This window comes from Rattus rattus, chromosome 14, assembly GCF_011064425.1.
Source record: "Rattus rattus isolate New Zealand chromosome 14, Rrattus_CSIRO_v1, whole genome shotgun sequence".
Lineage (NCBI taxonomy): Eukaryota > Metazoa > Chordata > Mammalia > Rodentia > Muridae > Rattus > Rattus rattus.
This window is the reverse complement of record NC_046167.1, coordinates 69,809,234-69,825,445: the sequence shown is the minus strand read 5'-3', so window position 1 is coordinate 69,825,445 and position 16,212 is coordinate 69,809,234. Positions and strand designations below refer to the sequence as shown.

Here is a 16,212-nt window from a genome sequence, read left to right as displayed (position 1 = left end):
TGTATAGCAGCTTTGTTCACACTGAAACTCTTTACAAAGTACAGATGACCTCTGCCACAGAGATTGGTTCTATTGACTCAGGAATGCCTGTAAAGTCAGGATTGGCCTGGCCCTAAGATAACACTGAAGTTACCTGAGCTGACGTAAATTACAAGTGAATCTCTCGTCAAGATGGGTTCTATGGATGAGAAGCCATGCTCAAGATAGAGAGGGGGTGCAGCTGGGATAAATAAATACAGTCCTTTAGGGGATTAGGGAGAGGCTTGGCCCTACAGATAGCAAAGATCACCAGCTTCTGAAGTATGTCCATCCCCAGCTCTCTGGGTGGAAACCAGGTAAATATCTCTTTCCTTTGGTTTTCATAGGGCTGATCTGTAAGCATGAGGCTCTCGTGCCCTCTACGGGTGTGTGAGTGTGCATCCGTGACCTTGCTAATGTTGAACCGTGGTGAATTTTTACAGGTGTAGAATCACAAACAAGACTACTAAATAGAAGCACCCCAGAGCCCTCTCACCCCCTGCCTAGGCCCTGCAGCGACTCAGTTGTGGTTATCAAACAGCAAATAGCAGAAAAAGCTCATCAAGAATTCCGTGAGAATATAAATATTTCACTTGGAGATTGGTATTTAAACCGAGGGATGTTTAAAAAAAAAAAAAGTCTAGCCGAGTATGTATGTCATTGTGTAGGACAAAGATGATTAAATGTTTTCGCTAAGTCTTTATACGCCAAAGAATTATCTTAAAAGACATGTTCTGTGTCTTTGACATCTGCTGGCAAGAGCAGAGAATACTGAATTAATGCACACACCCTTGTGCCCAGCTCTTTATCTATTCATACAATCAAGAATTCCCTGCCTAGGGAATAGGGCTGCCCACAGTGGGTGTGGCTGCCCACATCAATTATCGTAATCAAGATGATCACCCACAGACATGCCCATGGGCTAGCTTGATCTAGATAGTATCTCATTGAAACTCTCATCCCAGGTGACTGTAGAGTGCATCGGGTTAGCAATTAAAACCAACTCTCATACCCTACTAACAATAATTTATTACCTTTTTCCCAAGCCTGTATCAAGGTGTGTGGGAGCCTAGGAAGTGGGGTTGTAATTCTGGAGTGAAATTTGCAGGACCATCAAGAATGCTTGTTAACTCGTACCCACTGATGACTGTTCTTTTTGGTGGGGAGGGGGGCGCGCTTTTAGCTGGATCTGATTATCCGATTTAATTGATCCTACGGAGGATAGCTTTAACCTCAAAGGAGATGGAAATGAAAGACTTAATTAAAAATGTAAAGTTGCCTCCTTGCCGAGAGGACACTGAAATAGACGCCGGAACACGTTCTCTTCAATATTTATTCTTCTGATTTTCATGGTAATTGGCTGGTCCCTGACTAGAAAGGGGGAAGTTTGCCAAGCTAGAGAGAGAAGGATGCAAAAAAAAAAAAAAAAGGTCTGAGTCTAAATTTACTCAGGCGTATAGCAGCTTCTGAGCTCTCTGGCTGTGCACCGAGGTGGCCAAAGAGGAGGCCACCCAGCCCAGCTTGAGGAGCCTCTGTGGTAGATGGGGTGTTGAAGAAAGGGACTCAAATAGCATCGGGGAGAGCTAGTGAGAGAGGTTGTGGGAGAGGCCTCAGAGATGGCTCATTCTGTCAGCCCGCGTCTGTCTAAAATTATCCCTGAGTCATTCATAGTTGATTCTTCCTTTTGGCCTAGCACGGCCAGCAAGGTGGGCTGGGCACCATGCTTGCGTTGGGAGAATCCGCTAACACTCAGCGTCCAGGTCCTCTGTAGGCTTGACTCAGGTAGCCTTCAGCTATTGCGGCTCCCAGAAAACACTAGTGCTTTTACTTACTAACTGTCAACAACTTCTGCAGTCACGAGGTCTTTCTGTGCCTCCACTTGTCCTCTGACACCTGAGCTACACCACCTGTGCCTGTGCTCTCCCCAGCTGGGGACCCCAGCTGGGCCACCCCCTATAATAAGGCACCTATCTTATCTTTATGTTGAATTGATTTCCCAGGAAGGAAGAAGAGTTGGAAGGAATTAAGGGAAGGGAGAAGTATTCTAAATATTTTGTAGTGTATTCTTGCTTGACCCCTTGTCGTTTTGCTTATAAATACCATTAGTGCGCATCTCCATGAAGAACATTAAAAAGAAACGCAGTGTAAAGTTATAGGAATAAAGACTTACCTTCCCCTCAAGTTTCTGCTGCTTTGGAGCATTTCCTGACAACCTTATCAACTTTATCTCTCTCTGTGGCATATAAACATATGTTTGCATAACCTGTAAACTTGTACATTTAATTTCTAAAAGAGTTTGTTATCCCTTGAATTATTTTTTCATATGTTTGTCTTAATGGATGTAGTAAGTCTTTCTTTGTTTGCTTGTTTTATGTGACTTGAATTTCTTTCTGTTTTCTGATTTGTCTCCTGAGTGGGAATTGGTCTGTTCCCTTGGTGCTGTGCTGTTTTAAGATGTGCTCGTGGTGGTGTCTAGACATAGGATGCTGTATTAGGTTCCATGAGGTTGGTCTCCTTGCTGTTAAGGCTCGGTTCTCTCTCCCTTGTATCTATCCAAAACATCAAGGAAAGAAAGGGAGAGAGAAAGGAGAGGGAGGGAGAGAGAAGGGGAGAGAAGGAGAGAGGGAATGGGGGAGAGGAGGGGGATGGGGAGAGAGGGAGGGAGGGAGAGGAGAGAGAGAGAGAGAGAGAGAGAGAGAGAGAGAGAGAGAGAGAGCGCCCTAGAGCTAGCTCCTGGAGCAGAGCATCTGACTCCACCTGTGGAAGAGACTGACGTTTCAATGTCTCCCAGAAGTGCCTTACCTGGGGTCACTGCTGTTCTCTTTAGACAACTTGTTTCATTTCCCCTGACACTTACTTGCTATCTTCTCTGAAGGTGTAAACAAACAGAGAGGAATGTGTGGGGCACAGAGCTGTGTGTTCTGCCTCTACAACCCAGCTGTCCATTCGAACTAGACCTAGAAGGAAGGAGAGACTGGACTGAAGCAGGCCAGCAGAGGTCTCCATACTGACCAGAGAAGGTCCTGAGGGTCTGGGTGGAGACTCCTCTGAGACAGTTCCCATCACACTGGGGAAGTCTGTGCACTTCTGCTGCGATGAAGCCCGGACTAGGAATGGCCCAGGCTAGGAATGGCCCAGGCCAGGAGTAGCCTCTGTGCTCAAGCCTGTGGATCACTGAGACATGCCACCAAGCCACAAAGTAAGGCCATAAGAAGGCCATGCTTGCACAGACCCCTCTGTCCTCCTATCATGTGTCTTGGAAGGAATAACTCCATGGCCAGTGGTGTTAGGCATCTTCTTCCCAGTTTCTGGGCTTCCCAGGCACTGTCCGGTGCTTGACCAACATTGAAGTTAGGCAAGTTTCTGCCTGGGTATTCCTCTGGAGGCCCAGTTCTGACTAGACTGTGTGCCATCCTTGCTGTGGGTGGCTGGGACCGGTCTCTCTGCCTGGCTCAATGGTTTATCTGGGCCATAGCTATCGATCACTAGGACTATGTTTGGATCATAGGAAGCCAGAGATGAAGGTGCCACCCACTGTGATTGTGCAAGTCACCGTTGGCTCTAAACTGATATGACTTCCCAGTCAGGGAAGGTCCTGAGTGGGCAGGACTATCTAGCAGTCCTGTTTTGGGGAAATCTGTGGCGTTCCTGGAATGCTATGGGCTTGCCCCTCTCAGCTTCTTCCTGGGGCAGCCTCCATGTGAAGTTCTGAGTGACACAGCTGCTGGCTAGGAACAAAGTTTTTCCAGGTACTACAAACCACGTTGAAAGAACCTTCCTCACCGGAAACTTTCAAGTTCCCTAACAGTGTGTGCTTGTGACCACAGGGGCCAATAAATGTACAATTTCTACCTCATGGATGCTGGGGAGGTGCCTCACCGGGGAGCCATCTTAGACAGGTGGACCTCCTGCCTTCATGTTCTTCCCCAGGAGAGCTCACCTGCAGGGAGAGGCCATCTTCCTCTTCCCCAGTTCCCTGTGGATCTCCCCTCAGTGCATGAATCTGATGCTGTGATCACTGAGACAGATTTGGGGACATTGGTGGTGGTGGCGTCTGCTTCCAGAACTGTTCCCTGTGATTTCTTTTGCCTCTGGTTAGATGGCACCCAACCCCAGAAGCCTTGAAGAGACAGCACACCTTTTAAGTTCTTCTGGGTTCCCAAAGGCAGAGTGAGGTCTGCAGTAGGGTTTGTGGGAGATGGCAAGAACTGCCAAGTTATCTTCTTGGCATGAGAGACTGGTATTTCCCTCAGCCGCAGAGCTCCTGAGACAACATTTTCAAGGTGGGGCTGCCTGTGACAGGGTCCTTCATGGTCGGTTGTGACTTCAGAAAAATCCATCTGTACTGAGAATGCATAGTGTCTTCTTGCTGTTATCTTCCAGATGGAGCAGGGGAGCAACATCGTCCACAGCATTATAAGTGTCAGGGAGAGCAGCAGGTGTGTAGAAAAGGGAAACTGAGGCAGGATTCACCTTTGTTAGTAGAGAGAGCCCTGGGACCACAGGCAGCCATGACTAGACCCTGATATAGGACAACAGAGTGCTGAGAGAGAGGGGGGGGGGAGAAGAAGAAGAGGAAGAGGAGGAGGAGGGGGAGGGGGAGGAGGAAGAGGAGGAGGAAGAGGAGGAGAGGGAGGCAAGGAAGGAGGGAGGGAGGGAGGAGAGAGCGAGAGCAAGCGAGCACACATTGGTCCAGAGGCATCAGGATAAGGTCATGAGGAGAGAGAACTTTCAAAGCCCTTAAGGAAGCTACATCCACTGCATATAAGCATAAAGGAGTCCGGAAGGAAGGCCCTTCAGTCCCTAAGGACAATGGGGACTTCTGAGTCTTACAGGATTTCAGTGTGAGGCACAAAGGCAAGCTCCAAACCATAGTCTACTCTGGCATGGTCTTCATGCCGGGCATCAGAAAGCACAAGAGAAAAAGGAAGCTATAGTTCGAGGTTGCCCTTGGTCCAGAGACCAGGGAGCTGGACTTGCTCATAGCTGCAGTGGAAGGGAGAGAAATGAGTTCCCTACAAGAGCTGTGAGGCCATGGGTCAGTTTTTACCACTTTCTGTCTCAGAAAGAAAGCTGCCAGGGGGTGGGGGCAGGGGAGATGGAGGTGGAGTGGGGCTGGGAGAGGGTGGAGTAGGGTTGGGATGGGGTAGGGTAGGGGTGGAAAGGGGTGGAGTGGTGGTGGGAGAGAGTGGGGTAATGGTGGTGGTGGAGGGGGAGAGAACAGCCTGAGGGGGTAGGGACAGAGATCTGGAGTTTTTTTTGAATCTATGGTGGGATGTATGTATATTGTACAATAAATCATTTGACAAATAAGGGATTTGAATTTTCCTGGATTTTGATATCTGTAGTGGATCTTGGAACCAATTGTCTGTAGACACCAAGAGACCACTTACTTCCTATATGGCGTTCTCCCTCTCTTCCTTCTTCCCTCCTTCCCTCTGTGTGTGTGTGTGTGTGTGTGTGTGTGTGTGTGTATCTATCTATCTATCTATCTATCTATCTATCTATCTATCTATCTATCTATCTACCTACCTATCTCTCCCAACTTTAAATGCTGGTCTTTTTCAGTACCTTCTCTTTTTATTAATATTTATTTATTTATTTATTATATATAAGTACAATGTAGCTATCTTCAGACACATGTCTTCAGACACACCAGAAGAGGACATTAGATCCCATGTGGTTGCTGGGATTTGAACTCAGGACCTCTGGAAGAGCAGTCAGCACTCTCAACCACTGAGCCATCTCTCCAGCCCTTATCAGTACCTTCTTGACTTTTGGTCCATAGGTCTCAATGAACCTTGTTTTCACCTCCTTGGAAGGTCTCCGAGTCAGAAACTCGAACAGAATTGAAGGTGGTATAATGTCTTATTTGTCCCAATTCTCTGCCTTTCTAAGGTGTCACCCTAGAAGCCTTGAGCTGGTCTCCTAATAGAACCCTTCTGAAGGGCATTCTCCGATCAGCCTTCTCTCTGCAAATCTGCCATTACTTTCTTTTATCTGACACCGTAGTTGTCTACATTTCTTCCTACAGTGTTTTTCTGAGAGTTTCATGAGAGTTTTTCTGTTTTCTGCTTAATACATTTGAGTCAATGTTTGAGTGGATATAAGGTCTTTATTTTTTTCCCGCACGGATGTCCAATTGTTCTAGGACCATCTGTTAAAAACAATTTTCCTCAGTACATGACTTTATCTCTCATTAAAAGTTAGTAGTCATTGTCTGATGGTTCTATTTCTGGCTCCTTATTCTGGTCCAGGTGCACATGTCTGTCCCTCCACTAATACCCCAGTGTCTTGATTCCAGCAGCGGAGTTTTCCATATTTGTTCTTTTCTGAGACCAGAGTGCCAGCCACTGTCGCAGGGAACCAGCCCTGTTCTTTTCTTTCAGTATTTCCGTGACTACTCTGGATCTCTTCTTCTCCTAATAAACTTTAGGAAAAAGAATTACTAAGAGCAACAAGTTAGTTTGATATATTGTTTATACTTTGCTAAGTTTATACCTAAGTATCTCACTGAATACCTGAAATAGTCTACTTTCATTTATGTTACAGTGATTGGCATCCTGTTTTAAATTTAAGCTTCAAATTTTATGTGGCCATTGCTAGTGAGTAAGAAAGTGACTGACTTAACATTTTTTTAAACGATATACTTATTTATTTTATTTATACGAGTACGCTGTAGCCATTTTCAGACACACCAGCAGAGGGCATCGGGTCCCATTACAGATGGTTGTGAGCCACCATGTGGTTTCTGGGTTTTGAACTCAGGACCTCTGGAAGAACAGTCAGTGCTCTTAACCACTGAGCCATCTCTCCAGCCCGGCATTTTTATTTACTTATTGTTATTAGGTGTGCATGAGTGAGCGTGCATGCATGTGTGCGTGCGTGCATGCGTGCATGTGTGTAAAAGGGCACTCATGCCATAACACATGTGTGGAGGTCAGAGGACAGCTTTCTGAGGTTGGTTTTCTGTTCACATTTTCACACAGGTTCCAGGGTTTGAACTCAGGACACCTTTACCCACTGAACCGTCTTACTGGCCTGTGACTGGCTTTTGTATATTAACTTCAGTTCTTGAAAAGTTACTTCATGTATTAGATCAAGAAGTTTTCCTCCTTGGTGTCTAATCAGCTTCTTTATCACAGCCGTGCAGGCATCCGTAAACAAAAGGCAATTTCACTTTCCTTCCAGACCTGGATTTCATTGCTTTTTCTGGTCTTCATTAACCGGGACTTCCTTTCTGTTGTCCCAGTGTGGCCACAGAGAGGACTGAGGTAGGCAGTGTCCTACTGCAGTGGGACTGGAAAATCAAAGACTGCCTCAGAGGGACAGGTAGGCAAAGCAGGCTGAACTGACCAGTTATTGTCGGTGACGAGGGTCTGTACAGAGACCACCTCTGAAGCATGGTGAGCCCTCAGGTCCAGGAAACCTGGTCCTCCTCTTGCCTTTCTGGGCCAAATCTAGGTGTTCCAGATCGCTCTACTGTAATGGGGTCTTTCTTTTCTGCCCGGGAAGCCCGCTCAACCTCTCTTTCATTTTATCCTCACAGATCCGGACGAAGGACAGGGTCTTTGACAGCATCAGTCACCTCATCACTTATCACCTGGAGAGCAGCCTGCCCATTGTCTCTGCTGGGAGTGAGCTTTGTCTCCGGCAACCAGTGGAGAGGAAACCCTGAGCTTGCCCTGCGCCCAGGTCAGGAGGACCTGGGCTCCGCTGCTCTCAGCCTATGGGAACTGGGGCAACTGTCTGTGGGCCCATCACCTTCTTCAAAAGCCCCGAGAGAGAGGTTTCCTTCAAGTTCAAATTTCATAAATATGTTCACACGACTCAGATGCATAGTAGAAATGTATATTCCCACACATCCTGTACAAACGGCCCCCATATTTATATTTTTTAAGACTAAGGAAGATGTGAGATTAGCGCTCTATGCCGTATGTTTCTAGGGAGAGGCAAGTCGGACGGTAGTTGCTCTGGCAAAAGCTATTCACTAACCTCTATTCTACTGGGAAATTCAGCTAGGAGGGTGTAACCTGCAGTTGTACGTAATCAACACAATTTGGGGCGAATGCAGGTGAGCTTAGCAGTTCCAGGACAAACACAGTTGAGATAGAATATGGCAGCGTGCTGCCCAGACATCTGCTCTGAGGGTAGTTTGGTGTGAGTGCTAGTTCCAGGCGGCAGCTCGGCTCACGGACGGTGGTATCTCCCCTGGGATGGTGGTACCTCCTGCAGCCCTGGCTTGCTGGGTGCGCCTCCCGGGCCCAATTGATGCTGTGTGAATGGGTTTTCTGCCACAGGATGACCCACTGAATCTCTATTTCAAAGCGGGTGGCTCATGGTGTGTGTGTGTGTGTGTGTGTGTGTGTGTGTGTGTGTGTGTGTGTGTTTGGGAGATTCATTTGAAGCCAAACATGATACTGATTGACAAGTGCTTCCTCGGTGTTCGTCAGCACACTGATGACACGACTGTCTTAGGAAGCAGGGTATGCGTATTCCTGGTCTGTATGCCCTTCAAGCTTTCTGTCTGTCCTTCAAACCAGTGTGTCCATCATGGGCTTGGTATGAAGTGCCCCCCCCCACTACCTCTCGTATTCAGTAGAACGAAAACCATGTGTAAGAGCCTTGAAAGACCTGTACCAGCGTCTGCCCAGGATTGAGCCTTGGAGACACACACCCCAGCTGTTCTTCCCGGGTCTGTGTGTGCCCAGCCTTATGCTCCAGTCTCTGGAACCAGCTGGAGAGAGGCGTAGCGAGCCACCTTGTCTCCCCTCCACACTTTCTCAGTAGCCCCATGAAAAGGGACGGAGCAGTGACCCTCTGCCTTTTCTCTCTACCATCTGAGAAGCTGTTGTTTTCCTGGCGGGTGATACTCTGTTGTTATTTTCTTGGTGGGTGATACTGTGTTTCAAAGCTGGCTATGTCCATGACTTCTAAAACAAGTGGGCTGTGGAGCAGATGATGCATTTGTTGCCTGTGGTAACCTCCTCACAGGACTGCAACCTGAGCGTTAGTCCCAGAGACCCCATGTGGTAGCACTCCTGGCCCGTTTAACAGGACTGTATGTTTTAGGGTGGTGCGATGAAAAATTGGATGTTTTTAAGAGGAATTATGTTTTCCTGTGTGTGTTTGTGTGTGTATTGTGTGAGGGTGGGTGGGTAGAGAGAGAGAGAGAGGGGATACAGAGGGAAAGAGAGGGAGATGGAGGGAGGGATGGGAGAGAGAGGGAGAGAGAGAGAGAGAGAGAGAGAGAGAGAGAGAGAGAGAGAGAGAGAGCGCTCAGTGGTTAAGAACATTGACTGCTCTTTCAGAGGACTCAAGTTCAATTCTCTGATCCCATATGGCAGCTCACAGCTGTCTGTAACTCGAGTCCCAGGGAATCTATCCTCTCCTGGCCTCTGTAGGCACCATGTAGGTATAATGAACTTAGACACTTGCAAGCAAAAATAAATAATATTTTAAAGAGAGTAGTTAAGGGGAGACTAAACGTTGGGCAAATTGGGGTTCTGCATAGCTGTAATTGTGTGTGTGAGATCCTGGCTTTTGCTGCCCTGTAGTCAATTGGATGCTAACAGGCAAGGCTGGGTAGGGAAGATCCCAGACTCAGCAGAAGACCTCTTGGCAGTTTTTAACCCTTTGAGTGCCCACTTGATCCAAGCTGGCAGTAGATCAGTCTTCCAGCATCGATTCTGAGGGTCCTGCTGCTTCCTGAGTGATGTGGGGAAAGATACTACATGGATGAAGCCCTGGAGATGAGCAGATATGCTGGTAGCCCTCCAGGCTCTTGCTCTGTGACCACATACATAAGCTTTGAGATACACAAAGAGTCACCCTGTACTCTGTCTGCCAAGAGGCTGGGCCCTGTGCACACAACATACAGGTCTTTTTGCTCCTGTGTTTGGATGTGAGGTACATACAAAAAAATATGAAATTACCCATTCTTGAATTCTCCACTTGTACACTGTTAAAATGCTTATATTCAAGTCACGGATAAAGTGTGGCAGACCATGAGTTCCTCAACATTTGCTCTGCTTAATTCCTCTCTCTAGGAAAGCTAAAGAAAAAGAAAAAGAAGAAAAAAGAGTACTCAGAAATGACTTCTCTGAAGTCAGTGTTGAGTTTGAGGGTAATAGGATATATAGGAATCAGTACTTTCTCTTTTCAATTTTAATCCGAAATATGTAATAATTATTATTCCAGATTAGAGGGCTGGACTTGCTCATAGGGAAATCTTTTAGACACAGGGTAGACTGCGGAGGTCGAAGTTCTGCGGAGGCAGCCCATGCTCTGGCCTGCGTTCCTTTTAAAGCATGTCAGAATTCACAGGGGTTTATCACTTCTTTCTACAAACACTGTGTAGGTGATGGGACATTCCCTCAAACCTCACTTACACATGGGGAAACTGAGGCTCACCTCAGGCCACACCTTCAGCTAACAGCAGAGCTGTTCTCGTCACTCAGCATTTTCTCTGCACAGGTGTGGCCTGCTTGCGTTTCGAGGCCAGGGTTTGGAGGAAAACCCCAAAGATCCTCCTCCGTGAGCCCGAGCTCCTCTTACCCTTGGTTCTCAGACCATATCTGCCCAGGTAGGGCAGAGCTTTAGGCTATGAGGGAGCTTCAACTCCCAGGGCACAGTGGCCGAGTCTATGCCAGGCATGAGGGTGTGGTGTGTGCCTGGATCCTGTGCTCCCTCTTACGCGTGTCCCACTACTCCGCCCAGAACTCTGCATCTATTAGTGGTGCGTGGTGGGGTTCAGCAGCCTTAAAACAGCCCCTGTCTGCTCTTGCACAGTGGCTCTGAACCCCCTGCCAAACCCCACCATCCCTTGCCTTCCTGGGAGAGCTAGCCGTGCTTCAGATAACCTCTGCACGTTCGTGGGGCCGGTTGACCTCCCATGGGGCTGCTCATCATGGTCTAGGTTGCCTCTGATTCTTGAATCTCCCTCCACCATAAGGTGGGCGGCCTGCTGACAACACAGACTTTGACCTACACTTGTGTTGCCATGGTGTCCCTTTTGTATTTTAAGGACCAAGAGCTGGGCGCCTGCTCAGTCTTGATGAGCAGCTTTCTGTTACAGGCCATCTCAGATGGAGAACAGATGGGCTGATGCCCAGCAGGATACACGTGGCAACGGTGAGGTTCTCCTAGCAACAGAGGCAGTTGTACGTGAAGGCCTTGAGAAACCATGAATGGAGGGGAAAGCTGAGATTGGAAGGACCAGGGACAATGAATTCCCCAAAGCCCAAGGGATTCAGGTCACTGTTGTCATGTGTCCAGGCTCCATGTCCATCCTGGCATCCTGAAGGTGTCCCTTTTTCAAAGGGAAGATTTCCCCCGTGGTGACATTAAACACCTAGAAGTCTTCCTTATGGGAGTGGCTATAGAGTGGATACCTCCATTACACGTTAGATCCAGTACCGCATTCTCTTCTTGTTGAAGTGAGTTGAAACCCAACTTCCCCAAGACAGTGATGCTGCAGAGGCCACCCCCGCGAAGCTCATCCCCAGTACAACCAGAACAATGTGCGCTCTCTCTGAACAATAGGTTCTCTGAAGCCATGGCTTGCACGCCACACCCCAGGGCTTCCCTCAAAGAGTGGTGTGGATAGATAAATATGTGAAGTGACTTCCTGGGACTCTTGACTCACAAAGTGCATCTCTGTTTTCCCCCATGGGCCCAAAAGCAGCTTCTGCGGATGGTGACAACCAGATTTTTGGTAGGAGGATAGCAGAAAGGTTGCAAAAGAGACCATGTGCCTAGAAACATCTGTGTGATGCTAGTTCTTAGGGAAATTTTGGAGTTTTTCTTTTGTTTGTTTGTTTGGTTTTTTTTTTGTGAAAGGCAATGTAGATAAACCCCACTCCTGGAACATAATACAAACCTAGAAATTTTGGCCTTATCTGGGTTAATGGGCAGGTGTTTCCAATATGTTTCAGCTGAAGGGGCCCTTGTATATCAGCTGAAGAAATTGGATGGCAATGGTCAATGGCTAGATCCAGGAAAGAATGCAAGACTTACTAAGGTCTTCTGAGGCTCTGACAGTAGCTCACCCACGTGGAAGCAACAGGCAATCCATTTCTCCTCATGCTTCCCATTTCGAAGTACAGGAAGGACTGAACCACTTGCCTGAGAGAGACAGGACTTGTGATTGGTGAATTAGCTAATTTTCTACCAAAGGGAGCTCCAGGGGAGATTTGGGTACCTATAGTTTACTTTGGAAATGATCCCGGAAGTCAAGAAGGAAATAGCTGCTAAGGAATGCTTGCATTGTGGAGCACGACTCCACCAAGGGTTCCCTGGGGCCATCTACATGCTGCTGAGCCCCAGCAGCAGAACCGAACGCACCTAGGGTAGCCAGTGGATGGGGCAGGGAGGAGCTCCACCACAGTCAGCATGGATGGAAGACTATCTCCAGAGATTTCTGCCCAGCCACGTGCATGGCTGTGCACACTCTGTGAGCTGGGGCATCCTGGGGAAGAGATCAGTGTTTGTAATAATCAGTCTCAGAGCCGAAGGCAGACACCAAAGAACCAGGCTCCCTGGACCACACACATAGATTCCAAGGCTCTGCCCCCTGAGCTCCTGACTGAGTAGGCCTAATGTAAAAATAGAATGCTTGCGTTTTCAGCGTGAGGACACGCGGATGCCAAAGGTCTGGGCTTTGACGTTGACTGGTGGGCGAGTCTCCAGCCCTACCTTGACTCTTACTGGTGGACTCCATCCCCACCGTTTATGAGGAAAATTTCACACCACTTCACATCGTATATCTCAGGCCCGTACTGTGAATTTAAAAATGGGGAATTAATAATTACTTATAACTCCCTGCAACTGTGGCTGGCAGATAAAATGCCATCTGCCAGACAAGATTTATTTATAATGGGGTTTATACATATTTATAAGTTTGCAAGCAACGAATGCACAGTTTTAAAACTGGCACATTTTATATTGGCTAGAAAAAAAATTGCAACTTTATACTAGGGCTTTTCGGGTATGAACTGCATGTGTGTATTATACACACGCAAACGCTTTCCTTAGCTCAGATGGGATGTGTACCTCGGCACATATATGTCCAGACACAGATCAGCTCTGTGCTGAGCCTCTGGGGTTTCCTGACATGGACAACTGGATATGAAAAATGACACCAAGATTGGCGGTTGTTGATCGGTTCTCATTTGCAGACCCGCAGATCAGAGTTCATGGTCTCACAGCCCATGGCACAGAAAGGGAAGGAGGGGCTCTCACCACGGGCCATGACAGAGGGAAAGCAAGCCGCATGTGTGGTACATTTCCGTAACCCCAGCACTTGGGTTAAGGTAAAGGCTAGTTCAGGGCTAACCTGGGCTACATGAGACTGTGTCTCAACAGAACTAAACAGAAGGGCGGGGAGCAGCCAGCAGAAGACAAGGAAGAAGCAGGTGTTGGAGAAGAGGAAAAGGGACAGGCAGATGAAAAATCTGCAGACTCACATCCTTTCTTGACCCAGCCTTAAGGTGGATCGGTTCCTGTTTATAATCTAACTAGAACCCCACCCCCAACACGCTCGGGGGAAGTGCGAGAGGGTTGGAGTGGGAGGAGGCCTTACAGGGCTGGTGTGCCCACATTCGGTATGGACAAAGGATCAGGCACAGGAATGAGCTGGGGGCGCTGAAGGCTTTTGCCCGGTAGGTGGCGCCGCTGTGGAGCCCTCGGGAAAGAAAAAGGAGCAAAAGTTCACGTGACCACATCCGTCATGGAAACTGCTGACATCAGCAGGATGCTGGGGGCCAGGTTGAAAAGCCTTCCTTCCATTCCCTGCCCTCTCAGATGCCCTGGGGTGAGTCCATGAGACCCCCCCACACACTTAGGATTCCTCTCTTAGGATGTAAAAGAAACTACAGGAAATGAACCCACTGTACGTAAAGGGCCATGCCTATGGGGTGAATTTGAAACCCGAGCTACTGAGGACGTACAGGTTCACACTGGAGGAAATTCCTTTACCACAACCAAAGTCACTCACAGTGGAGTCAAGCAACAGCTGAGGAGACAGTAGACTAACCAGTCTGGGGACCACGAGTTTCTTTTCTTCTTCTTTTTCCCTGTTTAACACTGTGTGTGAGTTGCCAATTGAATGTTCTCTGTTCGGCTGACTTTTGGATATGACCTGTTTCTGAGTATTGTGAAATTATGTGAATTTCTTTGTGTTCAGAATGAAACATTTAATGTTTAAGAGCCCCAGGCTTAGGGGATAGCTCAGCATAAACGTAATGTGTAACAAGGTATTTTAACAGCTTTTCAAAAGCATTCTGGTGGTCAATTATACATATTGCTATATGAATATTTGAAAGTATCTCTTTTGTTTCTGTTACCTTTTGTGAAGCACCAACAGTTACTGTAACAGCGTCTGTCTGGGAGAATGGCCAACCGCCCCTGTCTATTCTGATATTGGCATGGAGTTGACTCCCTAAGTCACCTGGGAGGAACAGAAATACAAAGCCAACTTTAAGGCTCCTAATATTTTTCTATGATAGAACTTATGCGATTTGATGAGCATTCGGAGACCCCAAGATGTAACGGGTGAAGGTGATTGGTCAACTTGAACTCCCTCACCTCTTGGGACTCTTTAGAGAAACGGTGTTGCTTCTGGTCTCATGCCTTTCACCACGGTCCCGGCACGCCATAGCCGAGCTTCTGGGAGGCAGCATATACCATCCCCTCCCTGTGGCCCAGGTATGGCAGGTGGCAGGCTAACTCTAGACAATGCTGCTGTCCTCATTATTAGGTACTGGAGTGCGTGCCTTTGTCAGCAGGACGGCCACCCATGCACTTCTGATTCCAGAGCAGCCCCTCTGGCCCTCTGACTTAGACACTAAGACCACGTGGGTGGTGAGGTTTTTGCGTCCGTCCATACAGTCCCCAAAGCATGGAACAAATGGTGTAGCTAGACGTTTTCTAAAAGATGCACCTCGTTACGTTTCTGTGACCGGCTCTTCTCCCAGCACACAGAATAAACCACGGCCCGACGATTGAGAGAAGCAACCATTTTTAAATAGTTAATTGTTTCAGTGACTATAGGTGTAAGTCTGTTGGCAATAAAAGCTACTGTGAAAAGTGTCTCTCGTTTGCGTGAGGGAGGTCACGTCTGTGTGTGGGGGCGGGGTGCCGTAACGCACGGGTAGAAGTCAGAGGACAACTTGCGTGAGGGGGGTGGGGGAGGTTCTCCTTCTACCATGAGGGCCCTGGGGATCGAACTCAAGTTCAAACATCAAATTTGGTGGCAGGCAACGTCGCCTTCTGAGCCATTCGCCAGCCCTGGAGCTTGTAATGCCTCGGAGAAGACAGGAAGACAGATTAAAGTCTTTCTCTACAAAATGGGTGTTCTGTTTTTCCTCACGGGGGTTGGGGGGAGGTAACTCGTCAGAACCGCTTGAAAGATTCATGCCAGCTTTGGCATCTGGAGCATAGATGGCCTTGGGCAGGTCAGAGGTGATAGACAGAGGGAAGGTGAAGTGGGGCTTTTTACTCCCAGTTCTAACAACTGTTATCAACAAAGACTCACACATGTGGGTCCTCTTTCTGTGGGATGCAGGTTGGGGGCTAAAACTTGACACTTGTAAACAGGGAGCCAGTTCGCTGGCCGCTCACCGCTTGGTCATCTGCAGACACTGGCAAATGAAGGCCAGTCTCTGGTTGGATGACATTTTTACGTTTTAATTTTATAATTTCTTCTCGACAGAGAGGCTGTCACCATTCTCCGGATCATAGGATCTGCTGGGAAATGGCTCCCCCCGGGGATGCTCTGCCCTTATGTAAACGTCGTGTGTGACAGTTTGTGTCTGTAACCCCCCAAAGGAGGCACACAGATCCTGGGGGGCTTGCCGGCCAGTCAATCTAGGCAAAGCCGGCAGCTTCAGGTTTAGTGAGAAATGCTGTCTCAAAAAACAAGAGGGAGAGCAATAGAGAGAGAGAGAGATCCAACATCAACCTCTGGCCTCTACTGTATGCACAATAGTGCACATATGCATGCACATGCAAACACACACACACACACACACACACACACACACACACACACACACACTCACTCACTCACCAAGATGGGTGAGGTTTATTCCTGAAATGCTGCGAGACCAGGTACTAGGAAAAAAGCAAGACCACCCACTACACCCCCTGAGTGTCATTGCAGAACAATAGAACATACCACACAGGCCTCCAGGA

General features: G+C 47.9%; 1 protein-coding gene across 1 annotated transcript in view; it reads left to right on the top strand.

Annotated features, from left to right (window-relative positions):
• Shc3 (SHC adaptor protein 3) overlaps positions 1-9,162 on the top strand; it is a 124,663-nt gene extending 115,501 nt beyond the window's left edge. Inside the window, exon 12 of the mRNA XM_032884350.1 lies at positions 7,568-9,162. Within this exon, the coding sequence (XP_032740241.1) occupies positions 7,568-7,696 (129 nt within the window). The 3' untranslated portion in view covers positions 7,697-9,162. The remainder of the gene's footprint in view (positions 1-7,567) is intronic.
• The last annotated feature ends 7,050 nt before the right edge of the window (positions 9,163-16,212 follow it).